Raw genomic sequence first — 15,618 nt, 5'->3', positions numbered from 1 at the left:
TAACGTCATTTCCGGGCTATATCCGCGGCCAACTCATTTTTGGACTCATGTTATTTTGCACATCATCATCTCATCGGCCGTCATTTGAAGCGAGTATGACGATCCTCCTGGTAGGGGGGTACCCCCTTGTGTAGGATGCCTGTGCGTGACTTTGTTTAACGTGGGGAGACTGGTGCACAGACAGTCACCACACAGTCCTTGACAGATCTGGGTCAGGGTCCAGTGGCCTGGAGTCCAAGACGACTGGGGACCCTTTTCTGCTGCAGCTTTCATCCGCCATCCCAGACGTTGTGACGCTCTATAGCAGGGGTCGGGAACCTTTTTGGCTGAGAGAGCCATGAAAGCCAAATATTTCAAAATGTATTTCCGTAAGAGCCATATAATATTTTTCAACACTGAATACAGCTAAATTCGTGCATTTTTAAGTTTGACCGACATTTGTAGAGTATAATAAGTCTCTTATTCTTTTTAACAACATTGTTATTCTAAAAGTTAACCCATAATAAACATAATACTTCTTACCATTAATGCGACATAGTGAACGGATGGTTGGATTAAAATGCATGAGAAGTTTTATGATTTGAACGTTATTTTTGAAACTGTGATTACCAGCGGAATTGTTCATTACTTATCGTGTTAAGCAATGTCAGCTAAGATTTATCTGAGGACCAGGTGCAGTCATCTGGCTCTAGAGCCATCGGTTTCCTACTCCTGGTTTAAGCATTAGACACCTTTTTACCTGCACTCTGCCTCCCGCTGTTTCCCACATCTACAAAGCAATTAGCTTCCGACTGCCACCTACTGATATGGAAGAGTATTACACGGTTACTCGGCGTAGCTCGGTTAGGAGAGTGGCCGTGCTAGCAACCTGAGGGTTCCAAGTTCGATTCCCGCTCCCGCCATTCCGCTTTGAGTCACTAGAGAAAAGCGCTATATAAATATAATTATCTGAGGGCCAGGTGCAGTCATCTGGCTCTAGAGCCATAGGTTCCCTACTCCTGGTTTAAGCATTAGACACCTTTTTACCTGCACTCTGCCTCCCGCTGTTTCCCACATCTACAAAGCAATTAGCTTCCGACTGCCACCTACTGATATGGAAGAGTATTACACGGTTACTCAGCATAGCTCGGTTAGGAGAGTGGCCGTGCTAGCAACCTGAGGGTTCCAAGTTCAATTCCCGCTCCCGCCACTCCGCTTTGAGTCACTAGAGAAAAGCGCTATATAAATATAATTATCTGAGGGCCAGGTGCAGTCATCTGGCTCTAGAGCCATCGGTTCCCTACTCCTGGTTTAAGCATTAGACACCTTTTTACCTGCACTCTGCCTCCCGCTGTTTCCCACATCTACAAAGCAATTAGTTTCCGACTGCCACCTACTGATATGGAAGAGTATTACATGGTTACTTGGCATAGCTCGATTCGGAGAGTGGCTGTGCTAGCAACCTGAGGGTTCCAAGTTCGATTCCCGCTCCCGCAATTCCGCTTTGAGTCACTAGAGAAAAGCGCTATATAAATATAATTATCTGAGAGCCATATGTAGTCATCAAAAGAGCCACATCTGGCTCTAGAGCCATAGGTTCCCTACCCCTGCTCGATAGGGTTAGCAATCATCCTCCGCCTGTTCCACCGTTGAAGTCTTGGGTCGTTATTTCCCCATGAGGGTGCCTTCTCCCGCCATCGCAGCCGTTGTGGTAGTTCTTACATCTACCGTCTTCCACCTGCTCCGCTCTTGAGGTCTTTACCGTATCCCTGGCTAAGGGGAAGTCAGGTACTAGGCCTTTCCCAAGGGCCACTTGGGGTAAGAGTAGTAAAGGGGTTAACCTCCGAGTGCCCCAAGACCCCATAGAGCAGCCTCCACTGCCGGATGCCCAGGACGCATTTTGCACATGTACTGCCAGCACAGGTCTGTAACCCTCATATGCACACATAAAACTCCAACTCCCACTCCCCTCTCCTCCCCGGCTGCTGCCTTTTAACAGAGCGACAGGTGATTAGATAAGCAGGCCCAGGTTGGCCATCTACGCACCTGTCGCCGATCTCGAAGCCGGTCCTGGCACACCCCGCTTCGCTGCAGGTCCGCAGGCCACGCCCCTCCCCCCTCCACACGGCAATACCATATCTACAAAAGCGTTACGTACCCGGTATGTAGGGATGAGCTTATGACTGTTGCTGATTGTAAAGTGGCAGCCATTGGGATTCATTGCTCTGTCCCCAACTGTAAGTCAGTCATCTGGAAATGAATGACATGAACCAACGTGACAGAGTTGCTTTTACATTGTGTGTGTGTGCTCAGAGCTTTGAGTCTCAGGATCCCGGAGAGAAGGGTCCGAAAGTCTACCCTCGGATCCTGACGGCCACACAAGTGCGGAAGATCAAGCTGCTGGGTAACGGAGTGTTTGGATTTGTTCACAAGGTTTGTAACCAGCAGCGTCATGCGGAAAATTTGTGCAGTTTTGTCAAATGGCTGCTTTTTGTATTTGTACAGGGTGTTTGGATTCCTGAAGGAGACACGGTGAAGCTCCCAGTTGCCATAAAAACAATTCATGATCGCACTGGACGGCAGACATTCTTTGAAGTGACTGATGTGAGAACGGCTGTTGAGCACTCGTTTTCTGTCACGTCTATGGGATCACGTTTTGTTTTGGTCATGTTCGGTTTTTTTTTTTTGGACAATCGCTTCCTATGTTTCCACTTCCTGGTTTAGCTCGGTTGGTAGAGTGGCCGTGCCAGCAACTTGAGGGTTGCAGGTTCGATTCCCGCTTCTGACTAACCTAGTCACTGCCGTTGTGTCCTTGGGCAAGACACTTTACCCACCTGCTTCCAGTGCCACCCACACTGGTTTGAATGTAACTTAGATATTGGGTTTCACTATGTAAAGCGCTTTGAGTCACTAGAGAAAAAGCGCTATATAAATATAATTCACTTCACTGTTTTGTTACCATGCCAACTCATTAGTTTTCACCCTGTCCTCATGTCTCACACCTGTTTGCAATTATCATGTCTATTATTTAAACCGGATGTTGCCAGGAAGGCATTCTGGCGACTTTACCTCAACTGCCTTCATGCCAAGCCATGCTGTTAAATCATTCTGTTCATGCCATGTAAGTTTTTGTCACGACTTGGACTATAGGATGGTTTGTTTTTCTGATGCAAAGGAAAGTTGGCACGACCAAGACATGAATGTAAGTACATATTTATTTCTTCACTAACAAACTACAAACAAAGGAAGCAAACAAAAGGCGCGCACTAGGGCGGAGAACAAACTTGACTAGAAAACAAAACTAGCACTATGGCATGACTATAGACAAAAAAACAAACAAAAAAAAAACTCAACAACTGTGGCATAACAAAACCAACAACTTACATGGCATGGACAGAATGATTTAACAGCATGGCTTGGCATGAAGGCAGTTGAGGTAAAGTCGCCAGGCTGACTTCCTGGCAATTTCCGGTGAGGACAGGGGCGTGACATGAGGACAAGGTGAAAACTGAGGTGGCATTTGTATACTCTAGCCTTTAAATAGACTCCCTTTTTAGACCAGTTGATCTGCCATTTCTTTTCTTTTTCTTCTATATCCCACTCTCCCTTGTGGAGGGGGTCCGGTCCGATTTGGTGGCCATGTACTGCTTGCCTGTGTATCGGCTGGGGACATCTCTGATCCGCCTCCGCTTGGGATGGTTTCCTGCTGGCTCCGCTGTGAACGGGACTCTCGCTGCTGTGTTGGATCCGCTTTGGACTGGACTCTCGCTGCTGTGTTGGATCCGCTTTGGACTGGACTCTCGCGACTGTGTTGGATCCATTATGGATTGAACTTTCACAGTATCATGTTGGACCCGCTCGACATCCATTGCTTTCCTCCTCTCCAAGGTTCTCATAGTCATCATTGTCACCGATGTCCCACTGGGTGTGAGTTTTCCTTGCCCTTATGTGGGCCTACCGAGGATGTGGTAGTGGTTTGTGCAGCCCTTTGAGACACTAGTGATTTAGGGCTATATAAGTAAACATTGATTGATTGATTGATGGTAACAAAACAAACCAGGAAGTGCAAACATAGGAAGCGAATGTCCAAAAAACCAAACCGAACATGACCAAAACAAAACGTGATCCCATAGAGGTGACAGTTTTCTATGCTTGGTGTAACTCACTCATGACTTCTCTGTCCGCAGCACATGTTGGCGATTGGAAGCTTGAGCCACGCCAACGTAGTCAGGATCCACGGGATCTGCCCCGGGGAAGACCTGCAGCTGGTGAGCTTGCTCAGCAGCCAGGGCTCCCTGCTGGACCACGTCAGGAACAACAAGAACAAGCTCAGTCCGCAGAGGCTCCTCAACTGGTGTGTGCAGATCGCTAAGGTAAGCCCCGGGAGTCCCACTCCCTTAAAGGCCTACTGAATTGAGATTTTCTTATTTAAACGGGGATAGCAGGTCCATTCTATGTGTCATACTTGATCATTTTGTGATATTGCCATATTTTTGCTGAAAGGATTTAGTAGAGAACATCCACGATAAAGTTCGCAACTTTTGGTGCTGATAAAAAAAAGCCTTGCCTGTACCGGAAGTAGCAGACGATGTGCGCGTGACCTCACGGGTTGTGGAGCTCCTCACATCTGAACATTGTTTACAATCATGGCCACCAGCAGCGAGAGCGATTCGGACCGAGAAAGCGACGATTTCCCCGTTAATTTGAGCGAGGATGAAAGATTTGTGGATGAGGAAAGTGAGAGTGAAGGACTAGAAAGAAAAAAAAAAAGACGAGGCCAGTGGGAGCGATTCAGATGTTATTAGACACATTTCCTAGGATAATTCTGGAAAATCCCTTATCTGCTTGTTGTGTTACTAGTGTTTTAGTGGGATTATATGGTCGTACCTGTACACCTTTTTTCAGCACCAGTCAACGGGTGGTTGCGATGCCCGTCTCTGCCCTTCGCAAGGGACCTTCTTCGAAACACGATCTTTCAAAAATGACCGCTGCATAATACCCTGTACTTTGTGCGTGTGGTCCGATCCAACCGTGTTCGCTTGACCGCTCTGTTCCATAGTGTTTTAGTGAGATTATATGGTCCCTGAAAGTCGGAGGGGTGTGGCCATGGGTGCGGTGACCGCCAGTGTCTCTGAGGGAAGCCACGTTTCTCGACGAGGCGAAGCGAAGGCAGCCGTTGGGGCCAGGCTGAGATTTTTTTCCCCCTCCTCCACGGTGGAAGCATCCCACGTTTGGGGGAGGCCGGTCAGAGGAGGCAAAAGAGTCCACAGCTGCCTCTTCGACAGGAGCACGAGGAACGGCGCAAGCTGTCTGCTCATGTCTACGGCAAGAGCCGATTTATTATCACAATTTTTTCACCGAAACCTGCCGTTTGACATGTGGTAGGGAACCATGTTCGCTTGACCGCTCCGTTCCATAGTAAAGCTTCACCGTCATCTTTCGGAAATGTAAACAATGAAACACAGACTGTGTTTGTGTTGCTAAAGGCAACCACAATACACCGCTTCCCACCTACAGCTTTCTTCTTTGACGTCTCCATTATTCATTGAACAAATTGCAAAAGATTCAGCAACGCAGATTTCCATAATACTGTGGAATTATGCGATGAAAACAGACGACTTATAGCTGGAACGGTGCTGGAACAAAATGTCCTCGCGACGTTTCAGCAGGATACGTCGGCGGGAAATTTTAAATTGCAATTTAGTAAACTAAAAAGGCCGTATTGGCATGTGTTGCAATGTTAATATTTCATCATTGATATATAAACTATCAGACTAAATGGTCGCTAGTAGTGGCTTTCAGTAGGCCTTTTTTTAAGAATGGGCCATCGGGTGTGTTCCTCATGCTGCTCTCCACTCTGCCCAGGGTATGTTCTACCTGGAGGAAAACGGCATGGTTCACAGGAACCTGGCAGCCAGAAATGTGCTGCTGAAGAATAACTGCACCGCCCAGATCTCCGACTACGGCATCGCAGACTTACTGTACCCAGACGACAAGAAGTACTATTACAATGAAGTCAAGGTTGGTAGACGAGCAAAAAAAAAAAACGATATTTGAATGATATACTTGGTTTGTATCTTTAGATGCCAATCAAGTGGATGGCCTTGGAGAGCATCCTGTTCCGCAGATACACTCACCAAAGCGATGTTTGGAGTTACGGTGAGTTTTCATTGCCATGGAGTTGTTTGTCCAACCGCACTGGCGAGTTTCTGCAAATAGCAGCATGCGCTCTGACTAGAACGAGGCAGTACACACAGCTGTTAGCCAGCGGGAAAGACCTATCTTCAAGCCACTTTTCGGCTTCCTTCAAAAACCGTTTGGTTTTGAAAGGTGAAGCAAATTAAACCGTCTGGGCTGTACGGCTCGGTTCAGGGCTCCAGGTTCGATTCCCGCTTCCGCCATCCTAGTCACTGCCGTTGTGTCCTTGGGCAAGACACTTTACCCACCTGCTCCCAGTGCCACCCACACTGGTTTAAATGTAACTTAGATATTGGGTTTCACTATGTAAAGCGCTTTGAGTCACTAGAGAAAAGCGCTATATAAATATACTTCACTTTTTACCACACCCCTTCACGCCGACTTTTGTCCCCGCCCCGGCAGCTTTGTTTAGATGTTGTTTTTCTTTTCTTTTCCTAAGACTGTATGGAATATCGACATCTGGTGATCGCCACCACCGATTAAATTTTTACTTGACTTTAGTTAATAATAACATAAAAAACAGAAAATGTTAATGAGGTGGCAACTTGTCCAGGGTGTACCCTGCCTTCCGCCCGATTGTAGCTGAGATAGGCGCCAGCGCCCCCCCGCGAACCCAAAAGGGAATAAGCGGTAGAAAATGGATGGATGGATGTTAATAACTTAAACCAGGGGTGTCCAAACTTTTTCCAGAAAAATTCAAGCATGCGGGGGCCATTTGGATATTTTTCATTTTCAAACCATAACAAAATATATGGATTTTTTTTTTAATTCTTAGGTCTCCTGGGGAGTCACTAAAATGTTAAAAATAAGTCAAATTATTGTTATTTTTTTACAGTAAATCTCTATATAAACTTGAGGTTGATATGAAGTAAAACAAATAAGGTTTTATGCCTTTTCTGTCAAAGACAACTTTGTTTTTTATAGTAAAACTGAAATATGCAGTATTTAAATAAATATATAGATAGTACTTTATTGATTCCTTCAGGAGAGTTCCTTTATTTAGCAATCAAAGCCCTCAAAGACACCATTGATTTTAATCATTTAATATTTTTGAGTAATCACAGTGAATAGTTAAATAAAATCCTACTAAATATATTATTTGAAATCCGAAAGGTTCCCCACTCATAAAGTTATGCATTTTTATTAGTTTTTTTTCTTCTTTTAACACTTAAATTTCAAGATTAACTTCCCATATATGTGTCGATTTTAAGTTTGAACTATTATTTTGTTTGTTTGAAGTGAATCATATTTATATAGCGCTTTTCTCTAGTGACTCAAAGCGCTTTTACATAGTGAAACCCAATATCTGCGTTACATTTAAACCAGTGTGGGTGGCACTGGGAGCAGGTGGGTAAAGTGTCTTGCCCAAGGACACAACGGCAGTGACTAGGATGGCGGAAGCGGGAATCGAACCTGCAACCCTCAAGTTGCTGACACGGCCGCTCTACCAACCGAGCTAAACCGCCCGTTTTATGCCCTTTTGTAAAAACTTTGATGTTTTTATATGGCAACCACACAACATATGCAATATTTTTTCCCACATAAAACATTTTAAACTGATAATTTTAAGTAATAATTCATTATAACAGATTTTTTTTGTCCCTTTTTTTTTTTGAGCAATGGAAAAAAAACAAATAAAGACAAAAGGAAAAAAAAAATGCCTGCATGGCAGATTTGTGTCAACATTGCCACTTTTTCTCATAAGATTTCACCTCATTCCACTTTTAAAAAAAATGTATTTTTATTTTTGCAATTCTATCAATTTTGCAATTTTTGCAGAATGTGTGGCGAGCCGGTAAACGATTAGCTGCGGGCCGCAAATGGCCCCCGGGCCGCACTTTGGACACCCCTGACTTAAACTATAATAGTTAAACCCAAAATGTTTGGAGCACAAACAATTGAGACAATCAATCAATGTATTTTATTTCGGCAATCTTCACATAAAACAAAGAACAACAACAAGAAAAGAAAAAAAAAAAACACTCATTTGAGCAATGATTGAGCCGAAAGGGTGTAGGTTGAAGCAACGCTTATATAAACCTACCCCATCACAACAAGAACGAGGTTCAAAATATATAAAATCTAAAACATGCTTCACTTATATTACTTTTTTTTTAAACAATATATAAGCAACATATATGTAGCACACGTCTCATATACACAGTTTAACATTTAAATCAAACATATACATTTGTACACTTATATATATATACATGTATATATATTATATATACACAATTTATTTAAATTCCATATAAAGTGGTAATATATACATTTTAATATAACCTATATGTATAATTATGAAATCATAAATTGTATTTATATACATATTATATATTATTGTCTTTCTAAAACAATGTTTGCTCTTCTTTCTTATATTTACTAATGATAAATGATTTAAAAAGCTTTTTAAACTGGTTTATGTTGGTGCTGTGTTTTATTTCATCCTTTAAACAGTTCCATATTTTAACCCCTGCTATTGTTATACTCATTCGTTTCTGCGTTGTTCTACAATATTGGATCTTAAAAAGTAGTTCTCCTCTTAAATTATAATTCCCTTCTCTTTGTAAAAAATCTTCTCGGTAACACAGTTGGAAGTGAATCTTGACTTGCTTTATAAATCATTCGGGCAGTCTTGAGTTGGATGAGATCTGGTAGTTTTAAATCAAATGTTTTTATAAATAATCCATTAGTGTTGCATTATGAATAGTGGTTGGATGTTCGTCCTGTATGTATTTCCCCAAACTTCTAGACAGTAACTCAAATATGGTAAAAAAAAGTGTACAATAAAGAGTGTGTAATGTTTTTTGATTAAGAATGTGCCTTGTTTTACCCAGGACAGCAATACTTCTCGCCAACTTCCCTTTGATGTATGTAATGTGTGACTTCTAGCAGATCCTGTGATCGAAGATCACACCCAAAAATTTGACAAATTAGACAGGTTTGGGAAGATTTTAAAATAACTTTCGGGGGTGTTTGAGAACATTTTGAAATATTTTTTTGTGGGGGTAGTGGGGCCTATAATACTAACTAGAAATGTGTGAATGGTACGTTAGCAATGTTAGTTTGGGTTGTTGTGTAGCTAGTTTAGCCTTCTAATGTGAGACGATAGCATCAAAATAGAGAATGGTCTTCCCAAAAACATACATCCAATTGGATCAGTGCCTGGTGTGTTTGGCAATGGGCCAGTTAGTACTATAGTCCGGTTATATTTATGATTAACACATTAATTACATGTTAATAACATAAAAAAAGCAAATGGTTAACTTAAAAACTTTTATAGTTACACCAAAATTTTGAGTTTGGGGAGATTTTGAAATAGTTGGGAAGGGCCGGAGTGTCTCTTTTTTATTTTATTTTATTTTATTAATAACACGTTAATTACACGTCAACATGAAAAAAAAAAACATAACGTAATGGCGCAAACAAAAATGTTTTCTGTGCAAACAATGGGACTGGTTTGGGGATATTGTCACAAGGTAGTCCGGGGTGACGGGGTCCAACTTCACACAGGTAAAACACGAGAGTGATATTCGACTCACGTTATTCGACTCACGTTTTTTCAGAGGATCCATAGAAACAAAAGAGCACTCTGACAAAATAGACCACAATGAAATGTCTACTATAGGGGATACTAGTTCTCAGGAATAGGCCAGACTTCTACGTTCACTATCTGTCATGATCTGCTCCTCGGATCATGACATATTCTGGTTTTGGTTCTGTTTTGTATCTCGTCTTGTTATTTGACTCCCTTAGTACCTGGTGGCACTTGCTGTTTTATTCCGTTTCCATAATTACCCATTTGTGTCACCTGCCTTGTTTTTCACACGCACCTGATATTTGGTGTTGGATTTTTTTAATTAATGTTTGGACAGAGATGAACAGAACAGAAAAACAGCAATAAACTTTTTTTTTTCCAAGAAAGAAAAATTAATTCAAATCAAATAAAACTAAAATAGAAATAACAATACTTATACATAGAAGAGAAAGAACAAACATCCACCCCAAAAAGAAACACACAAAAAAAAAAAAATACTAAACCTTGCTTAAACTGTCACTTATACGGTAATGCCATAAAACATAAATATATTGTACGTAGACCTTCATTATGTAAACCAACCAGAATACTGCTAAAAAAATAAAAATCACTATTGTACCTTTGTTGATGGTTGGTCAAAAAAGGTCAGAAAACACCTCCACACCCGATAAAACCTTCACACGCACCTGATCTTTGATTATTACTTCCATTTAAGCCCACCTTTGTTCGCCATTCGCTTTCTGACTCTTATTTGCTTCCATGCAACAGGTGACATCGCTCTTCCCGCATTGTGGTAATTAATTTTGTGTACTCGATTAGCTTCCATGCTATTCTGTTTGTTTGTACCTAGTTCACATGCTAGCGCTTTCTATTCTTTCTAGCTCCCATGCTAGTTCAAATTGTTTTGTTCTATAGTGCCTTTGTTCTTAGTTTGTTTTATAGTATAAATAAATCGTCATTCCTACCTTCTCGGACTCTTATTTGCTTCCATGCAACAGGTGGCATCGCTCTTCCCGCATTGTGGTAATTAATTTTGTGTACTCGATTAGCTTCCATGCTATTTTGTTAGTTTGTACCTAGTTCACACGCTAGCGCTTTCTGTTCTTTCTAGCTCCCATGCTAGTTCAGTTTGTTTTGTTCTATAGTGCCTTTGTTCTTAGTTTGTTTTATAGTATAAATAAATCATCATTCCTACCTTCTCGGACTCTTATTTGCTTCCATGCAACAGGTGACATCGCTCTTCCCGCATTGTGGTAATTAATTTTGTGTACTCGATTAGCTTCCATGCTATTTTGTTAGTTTGTACCTAGTTCACATGCTAGCGCTTTCTGTTATTTCTAGCTCCCATGCTGGTTCAGTTGGTTTTGTTCTATAGTGCCTTTGTTCTTAGTTTGTTTTATAGTATAAATAAATCATCATTCCTACCTTCTTGGACTCTTATTTGCTTCCATGCAACAGGTGACATCGCCCTTCCCGCATTGTGGTAATTAATTTTGTGTACTCGATTAGCTTCCATGCTATTTTGTTTGTTTGATACCTAGTTCACATGCGAGTGCTTTCTATTCTTTCTAGCTCCCATGCTAGTTCAGTTTGTTTTGTTCTATAGTGCCTTTGTGCAAGTGCCTTTGTTCTTAGTTTGTTTTATAGTATAAATAAATCATCATTCCTACCTTCTCGGACTCTTATTTGCTTCCATGCAACAGGTGACATCGCTCTTCCCGCATTGTGGTAATTAATTTTGTGTACTCGAATAGCTTCCATGCTATTTTGTTTGTTTGTACCTAGTTCACATGCTAGCGCTTTCTGTTCTTTTTAGCTCCCGTGCTAGTTCAGTTTGTTTTGTGCTATAGTGCCTTTGTTCTTAGTTTGTTTTATAGTATAAATAAATCATCATTCCTACCTTCTCGGACTCTTATTTGCTTCCATGCAACAGGTGACATCGCTCTTCCCGCATTGTGGTAATTAATTTTGTGTACTCGATTAGCTTCCATGCTATTTTGTTTGTTTGATACCTAGTTCACATGCGAGCGCTTTCTATTCTTCCTAGCTCCCATGCTAGTTCAGTTTGTTTTGTTCTATAGTGCCTTTGTGCAAGTGCCTTTGTTCTTAGTTTGTTTTATAGTATAAATAAATCATCATTCCTACCTTCTCGGACTCTTATTTGCTTCCATGCAACAGGTGACATCGCTCTTCCCGCATTGTGGTAATTAATTTTGTGTACTCGATTAGCTTCCATGCTATTTTGTTTGTTTGATACCTAGTTCACATGCTAGCGCTTTCTATTCTTTCTAGCTCCCATGCTAGTTCAGTTTGTTTTGTTCTATAGTGCCTTTGTGCAAGTGCCTTTGTTTTATAGTATAAATAAATCATCATTCCTACCTTCACGCCGTGTTCCATATCCGCTGCTCCTTCGAGAGAACGCAACCAAACCACGATGCCAGCAAAGCGTCACACTATCGGCCTTTTGTTTTCTGAAAATTGTGGCCCCCAAAACAACAGAGTTGACTCTCCCTGCTGTACTTTTTTTTTTTTAATCACCTCCACATTTGAACACAAACATATGCTTTCCCCTTGCAGGCGTGACAATATGGGAGATGATGTCCCACGGAGCGGAGCCCTACTCCACCATGCGCCCGCAGGAAGTTCCTGATCTGCTGGAAAAGGGGGAGCGACTGTCCCAGCCTCCTATTTGCACCATCGATGTCTACATGGTCATGGTCAAATGTGAGTTCTTCTCGGGAGAACCTGGACGCACGGACCAGATGTCTGCGGTGCAAGAGAGTAAAGGTGATCTCAAACTGCCCGCAGGTTGGATGATTGACGAGAACATCCGTCCCACGTTCAAGGAGCTCGCCAATGAGTTTACCAGAATGGCGAGAGACCCTCCTCGCTACCTGGTGATAAAAGTAAGATACTAAGATTCTGTGTTAGTAGAGGAAGTCATTTTATTCGATCTTTTTTTACATTTAACCAAACTATTGTTTTTTTTAAATGTTCCCTTTGGGTCTCCAATTTATGTCGACCAAAGCGGTCAGCAATTTTTGTCGATTTTAGCGGTACTTGTTTTTCAATCAATCAATCAATCAAAAGATTATTTATACATCCCTAAATCAGGAGTGTCTCAAAGGGCTGCACGAGACACAACTCAAATCCCACATTAGGGCAAAGAAAAAACTCAACCCATTGGGCACAATGAGGAACTTAGGGGGGGTCGCAGCTGTGAGTGTGAGAGTCCAGTCCATAGTGGATCTAGTTAATAGTGTGAGATTCCAGTCCATAGTGGATCTAGTTAATAGTGTGAGAGTCCAGTCCATAGTGGATCTAGTTAATAGTGTGAGAGTCCAGTCCGTAGTGGATCTACTTAATAGTGTGAGAGTTCAGTCCATAGTGGATCTAGTTAATAGTGTGAGAGTCCAGTCCATAGTGGATCTAGTTAATAATGTGAGAGTCCAGTCCATAGTGGATCTAGTTAATAGTGTGAGAGTCCAAATTGTAGTGGATCTAGTTAATAATGTGAGAGTTCAGTTTATAGTGGATCTAGTTAATAGTGTGAGAGTTCAGTCCATAGTGGATCTAGTTAATAGTGTGAGAGTCCAGTCCATAGTGGATCTAATACATAGTGTGAGTGAGAGTCCAGTCCATAGTGAATCTAGTTAATAGTGTGAATGTCGAGTCCAGTCCATAGTGGATCTAGTTAATAGTGTGATAATCCAGTCCATAGTGGATTTAGTTAATCGTGTGAGAGTCCAGTCCAGTCCATAGTGGATCTGGTTAATCGTGAGAGAGTCCAGTCCATAGTGGATTTAGTTAATAGTGTGAGAGTCCAGTCCTTAGTGGATTTAGTTAATAATGGGAGAGTCCAATCCAGTAGAAGTGGATCTAGTTAATAGTGGGAGAGTCGAGTCCAGTCTGTAGTGGATCTAGTTAATAGTGTGAGAGTCCAGTCCAGTCGAAGTGGATCTAGTTAATTGTGTGAAAGTCGAGTCCAGTCCATAGTGGATCTAGTTAATAGTGTGAGAGTCCAGTCCATAGTGGATCTAACATAATAGTGTGAGAGTCCAGTCCATAGTGGATGTAGTTAATAGTGAGAGAGTCCAGTCCATAGTGGATGTAGTTAATAGTGAGAGAGTCCAGTCCATAGTGGATCTAGATAATAGTGTGAGAGTCCAGTCCATAGTGGATGTAGTTAATAGTGAGAGAGTCCAGTCCATAGTGGATGTGGTTAATCGTGAGAGAGTCCAGTCCATAGTGGATCTAACATAATAGTGAGAGTCCAGTCCATAGTGGATCTAACATAATAATGAGAGTCCAGTCCATAGTGGATCTGGTTAATCGTGAGAGAGTCCAGTCCATAGTGGATCTAGTTAATAGTGAGAGAGTCCAGTCCATAGTGGGGCCAGCTGGAGATCATCTTGGGTGGAGACAAGTCCGCAGCGCAGAGACGTCCCCAACTGGTCCACAGATGAGTGGTCCATCCTGGGTCCCGACTTTGAACAGCTAGCGCTTCATCTGTGGTCACCCTCTCCATGAAGGAGAGACGGCAGATCAACTGGTCTAAAATGTGGTGTCTATTTAAAGGCTAGAGTATACAAATGAGTTTTAAGATGGGACTTAAATGCTTCTACTGAGGCAGCATCTCAAACTGTTATTGGGATTTTAGTGATAACAAGAGATACTCAAAGTGGTATTAATGGCTCACATGTTTTAGGAGGATCGCAGCGAGCAGGACGCGCCTCCCGATGAGCTAACCCACCGGAGTGCAGACCTGGATGACCTGGAGGATCTGGACTTTGAGCTGGAGGACCAGGGGCAGGAAGTAGAAATGGAAGGCCTCCACCCACCCTCGCACTACCTGTTTCACTCCAGGAGCCTCAATGGCCTCTCCAGGCTGGATTCCCACAGAGTAAACCATCTTCTTGTTAAGGATAGTCTCCTGTCACTTCCTGTCGGTGACGCAATAGTTTGTGTTCAGGTGGTGCTGACTTCACCGGTCGCTGCTGGTTATCTGCCAATGACAGCGGGCGTGGACAACCCGGGACAGGTATGGGTATTTGTCACATTATTAAGTACACCCGCGAGAATCCAATGCAATCCAATCCTTAAAGGCCTACTGAAATGAGATTTTTTTATTTAAACGGGGATAGCAGGTCCATTCTATGTGTCATACTTGATCATTTCGGGATATTGCCATATTTTTGCTGAAAGGATTTAGTAGAGAACATCGACGATAAAGTTCGCAACTTTTGGTCGCTAATAAAAAAGCCTTGCCTGTACCGGAAGTAGCAGACGATGTGCGCGTGACGTCACGGGTTGTGGAGCTCCTCACATCTGACTTTCTCCTAGGCTCCGTGGCAATCACGCTCTCGACTCAACTCCGCTCGGACCGTGTCGGAGAGTTTGGTGGGGTGTGGCCTGGAGATGATCGAGGACTTGGGTCGGACCGGAAGCCCCAAGCGGGGACGCCACCGGGAGGACAGCGCCTACGTGTCCCAGAGGGACAGCCTGTCCGGCGGACCATCTCAGACGCCATCTCCAGATGTGTACGAGGAGGACCTAAACGGTTATGTGCTGCCTGGAGACAGTCCGGAGAGAGGTGAGAGCATAATCAATATCCTTTGGAGGCATAGCAGAAGTGGGGAGGAGCATGTCGCACACCTTGATGGACTGTGGTATTTTTCCTGTGGTGGAAGGATGAAGGTGATTGTCTTCCAAAGCACAGCCTTTGGAGGGCGCCACAAGAGTCGCTCCTCTTAAACGAGCAAAATAGAGAGCGCAATCTATTTAACGTGAGTCTCTACACGTATATGCAGAGTATATGCTGCTTATTAGAAAAGCCACAATTTTATATGTAGGAGGAGATGTAATGTGATTTATCGAGGCCGAAACTGTTCTGCAGCCAATGT

At 42.6% G+C, this 15,618-nt stretch overlaps 1 protein-coding gene across 1 annotated transcript in view; it reads left to right on the top strand.

The window, feature by feature from the left end:
- Positions 1 to 15,618, top strand: part of erbb3a (erb-b2 receptor tyrosine kinase 3a) — a 69,620-nt gene that overhangs the window by 51,872 nt on the left and 2,130 nt on the right. Inside the window, exons 18-27 of the mRNA XM_061890097.1 lie at positions 2,293 to 2,412; positions 2,485 to 2,583; positions 4,167 to 4,352; positions 5,845 to 6,000; positions 6,063 to 6,138; positions 12,293 to 12,439; positions 12,524 to 12,621; positions 14,424 to 14,618; positions 14,688 to 14,756; positions 15,059 to 15,308. Coding sequence (XP_061746081.1) covers positions 2,293 to 2,412; positions 2,485 to 2,583; positions 4,167 to 4,352; positions 5,845 to 6,000; positions 6,063 to 6,138; positions 12,293 to 12,439; positions 12,524 to 12,621; positions 14,424 to 14,618; positions 14,688 to 14,756; positions 15,059 to 15,308 — 1,396 coding nt within the window. The remainder of the gene's footprint in view (positions 1 to 2,292; positions 2,413 to 2,484; positions 2,584 to 4,166; positions 4,353 to 5,844; positions 6,001 to 6,062; positions 6,139 to 12,292; positions 12,440 to 12,523; positions 12,622 to 14,423; positions 14,619 to 14,687; positions 14,757 to 15,058; positions 15,309 to 15,618) is intronic.

The sequence above is a fragment of the Nerophis ophidion genome, linkage group LG02, assembly GCF_033978795.1.
Source record: "Nerophis ophidion isolate RoL-2023_Sa linkage group LG02, RoL_Noph_v1.0, whole genome shotgun sequence".
Classification (NCBI taxonomy): Eukaryota; Metazoa; Chordata; class Actinopteri; order Syngnathiformes; family Syngnathidae; genus Nerophis; species Nerophis ophidion.
The sequence above is the reverse complement of the archived record's forward strand: the minus strand, read 5'-3'. Positions and strand labels throughout refer to the sequence as shown.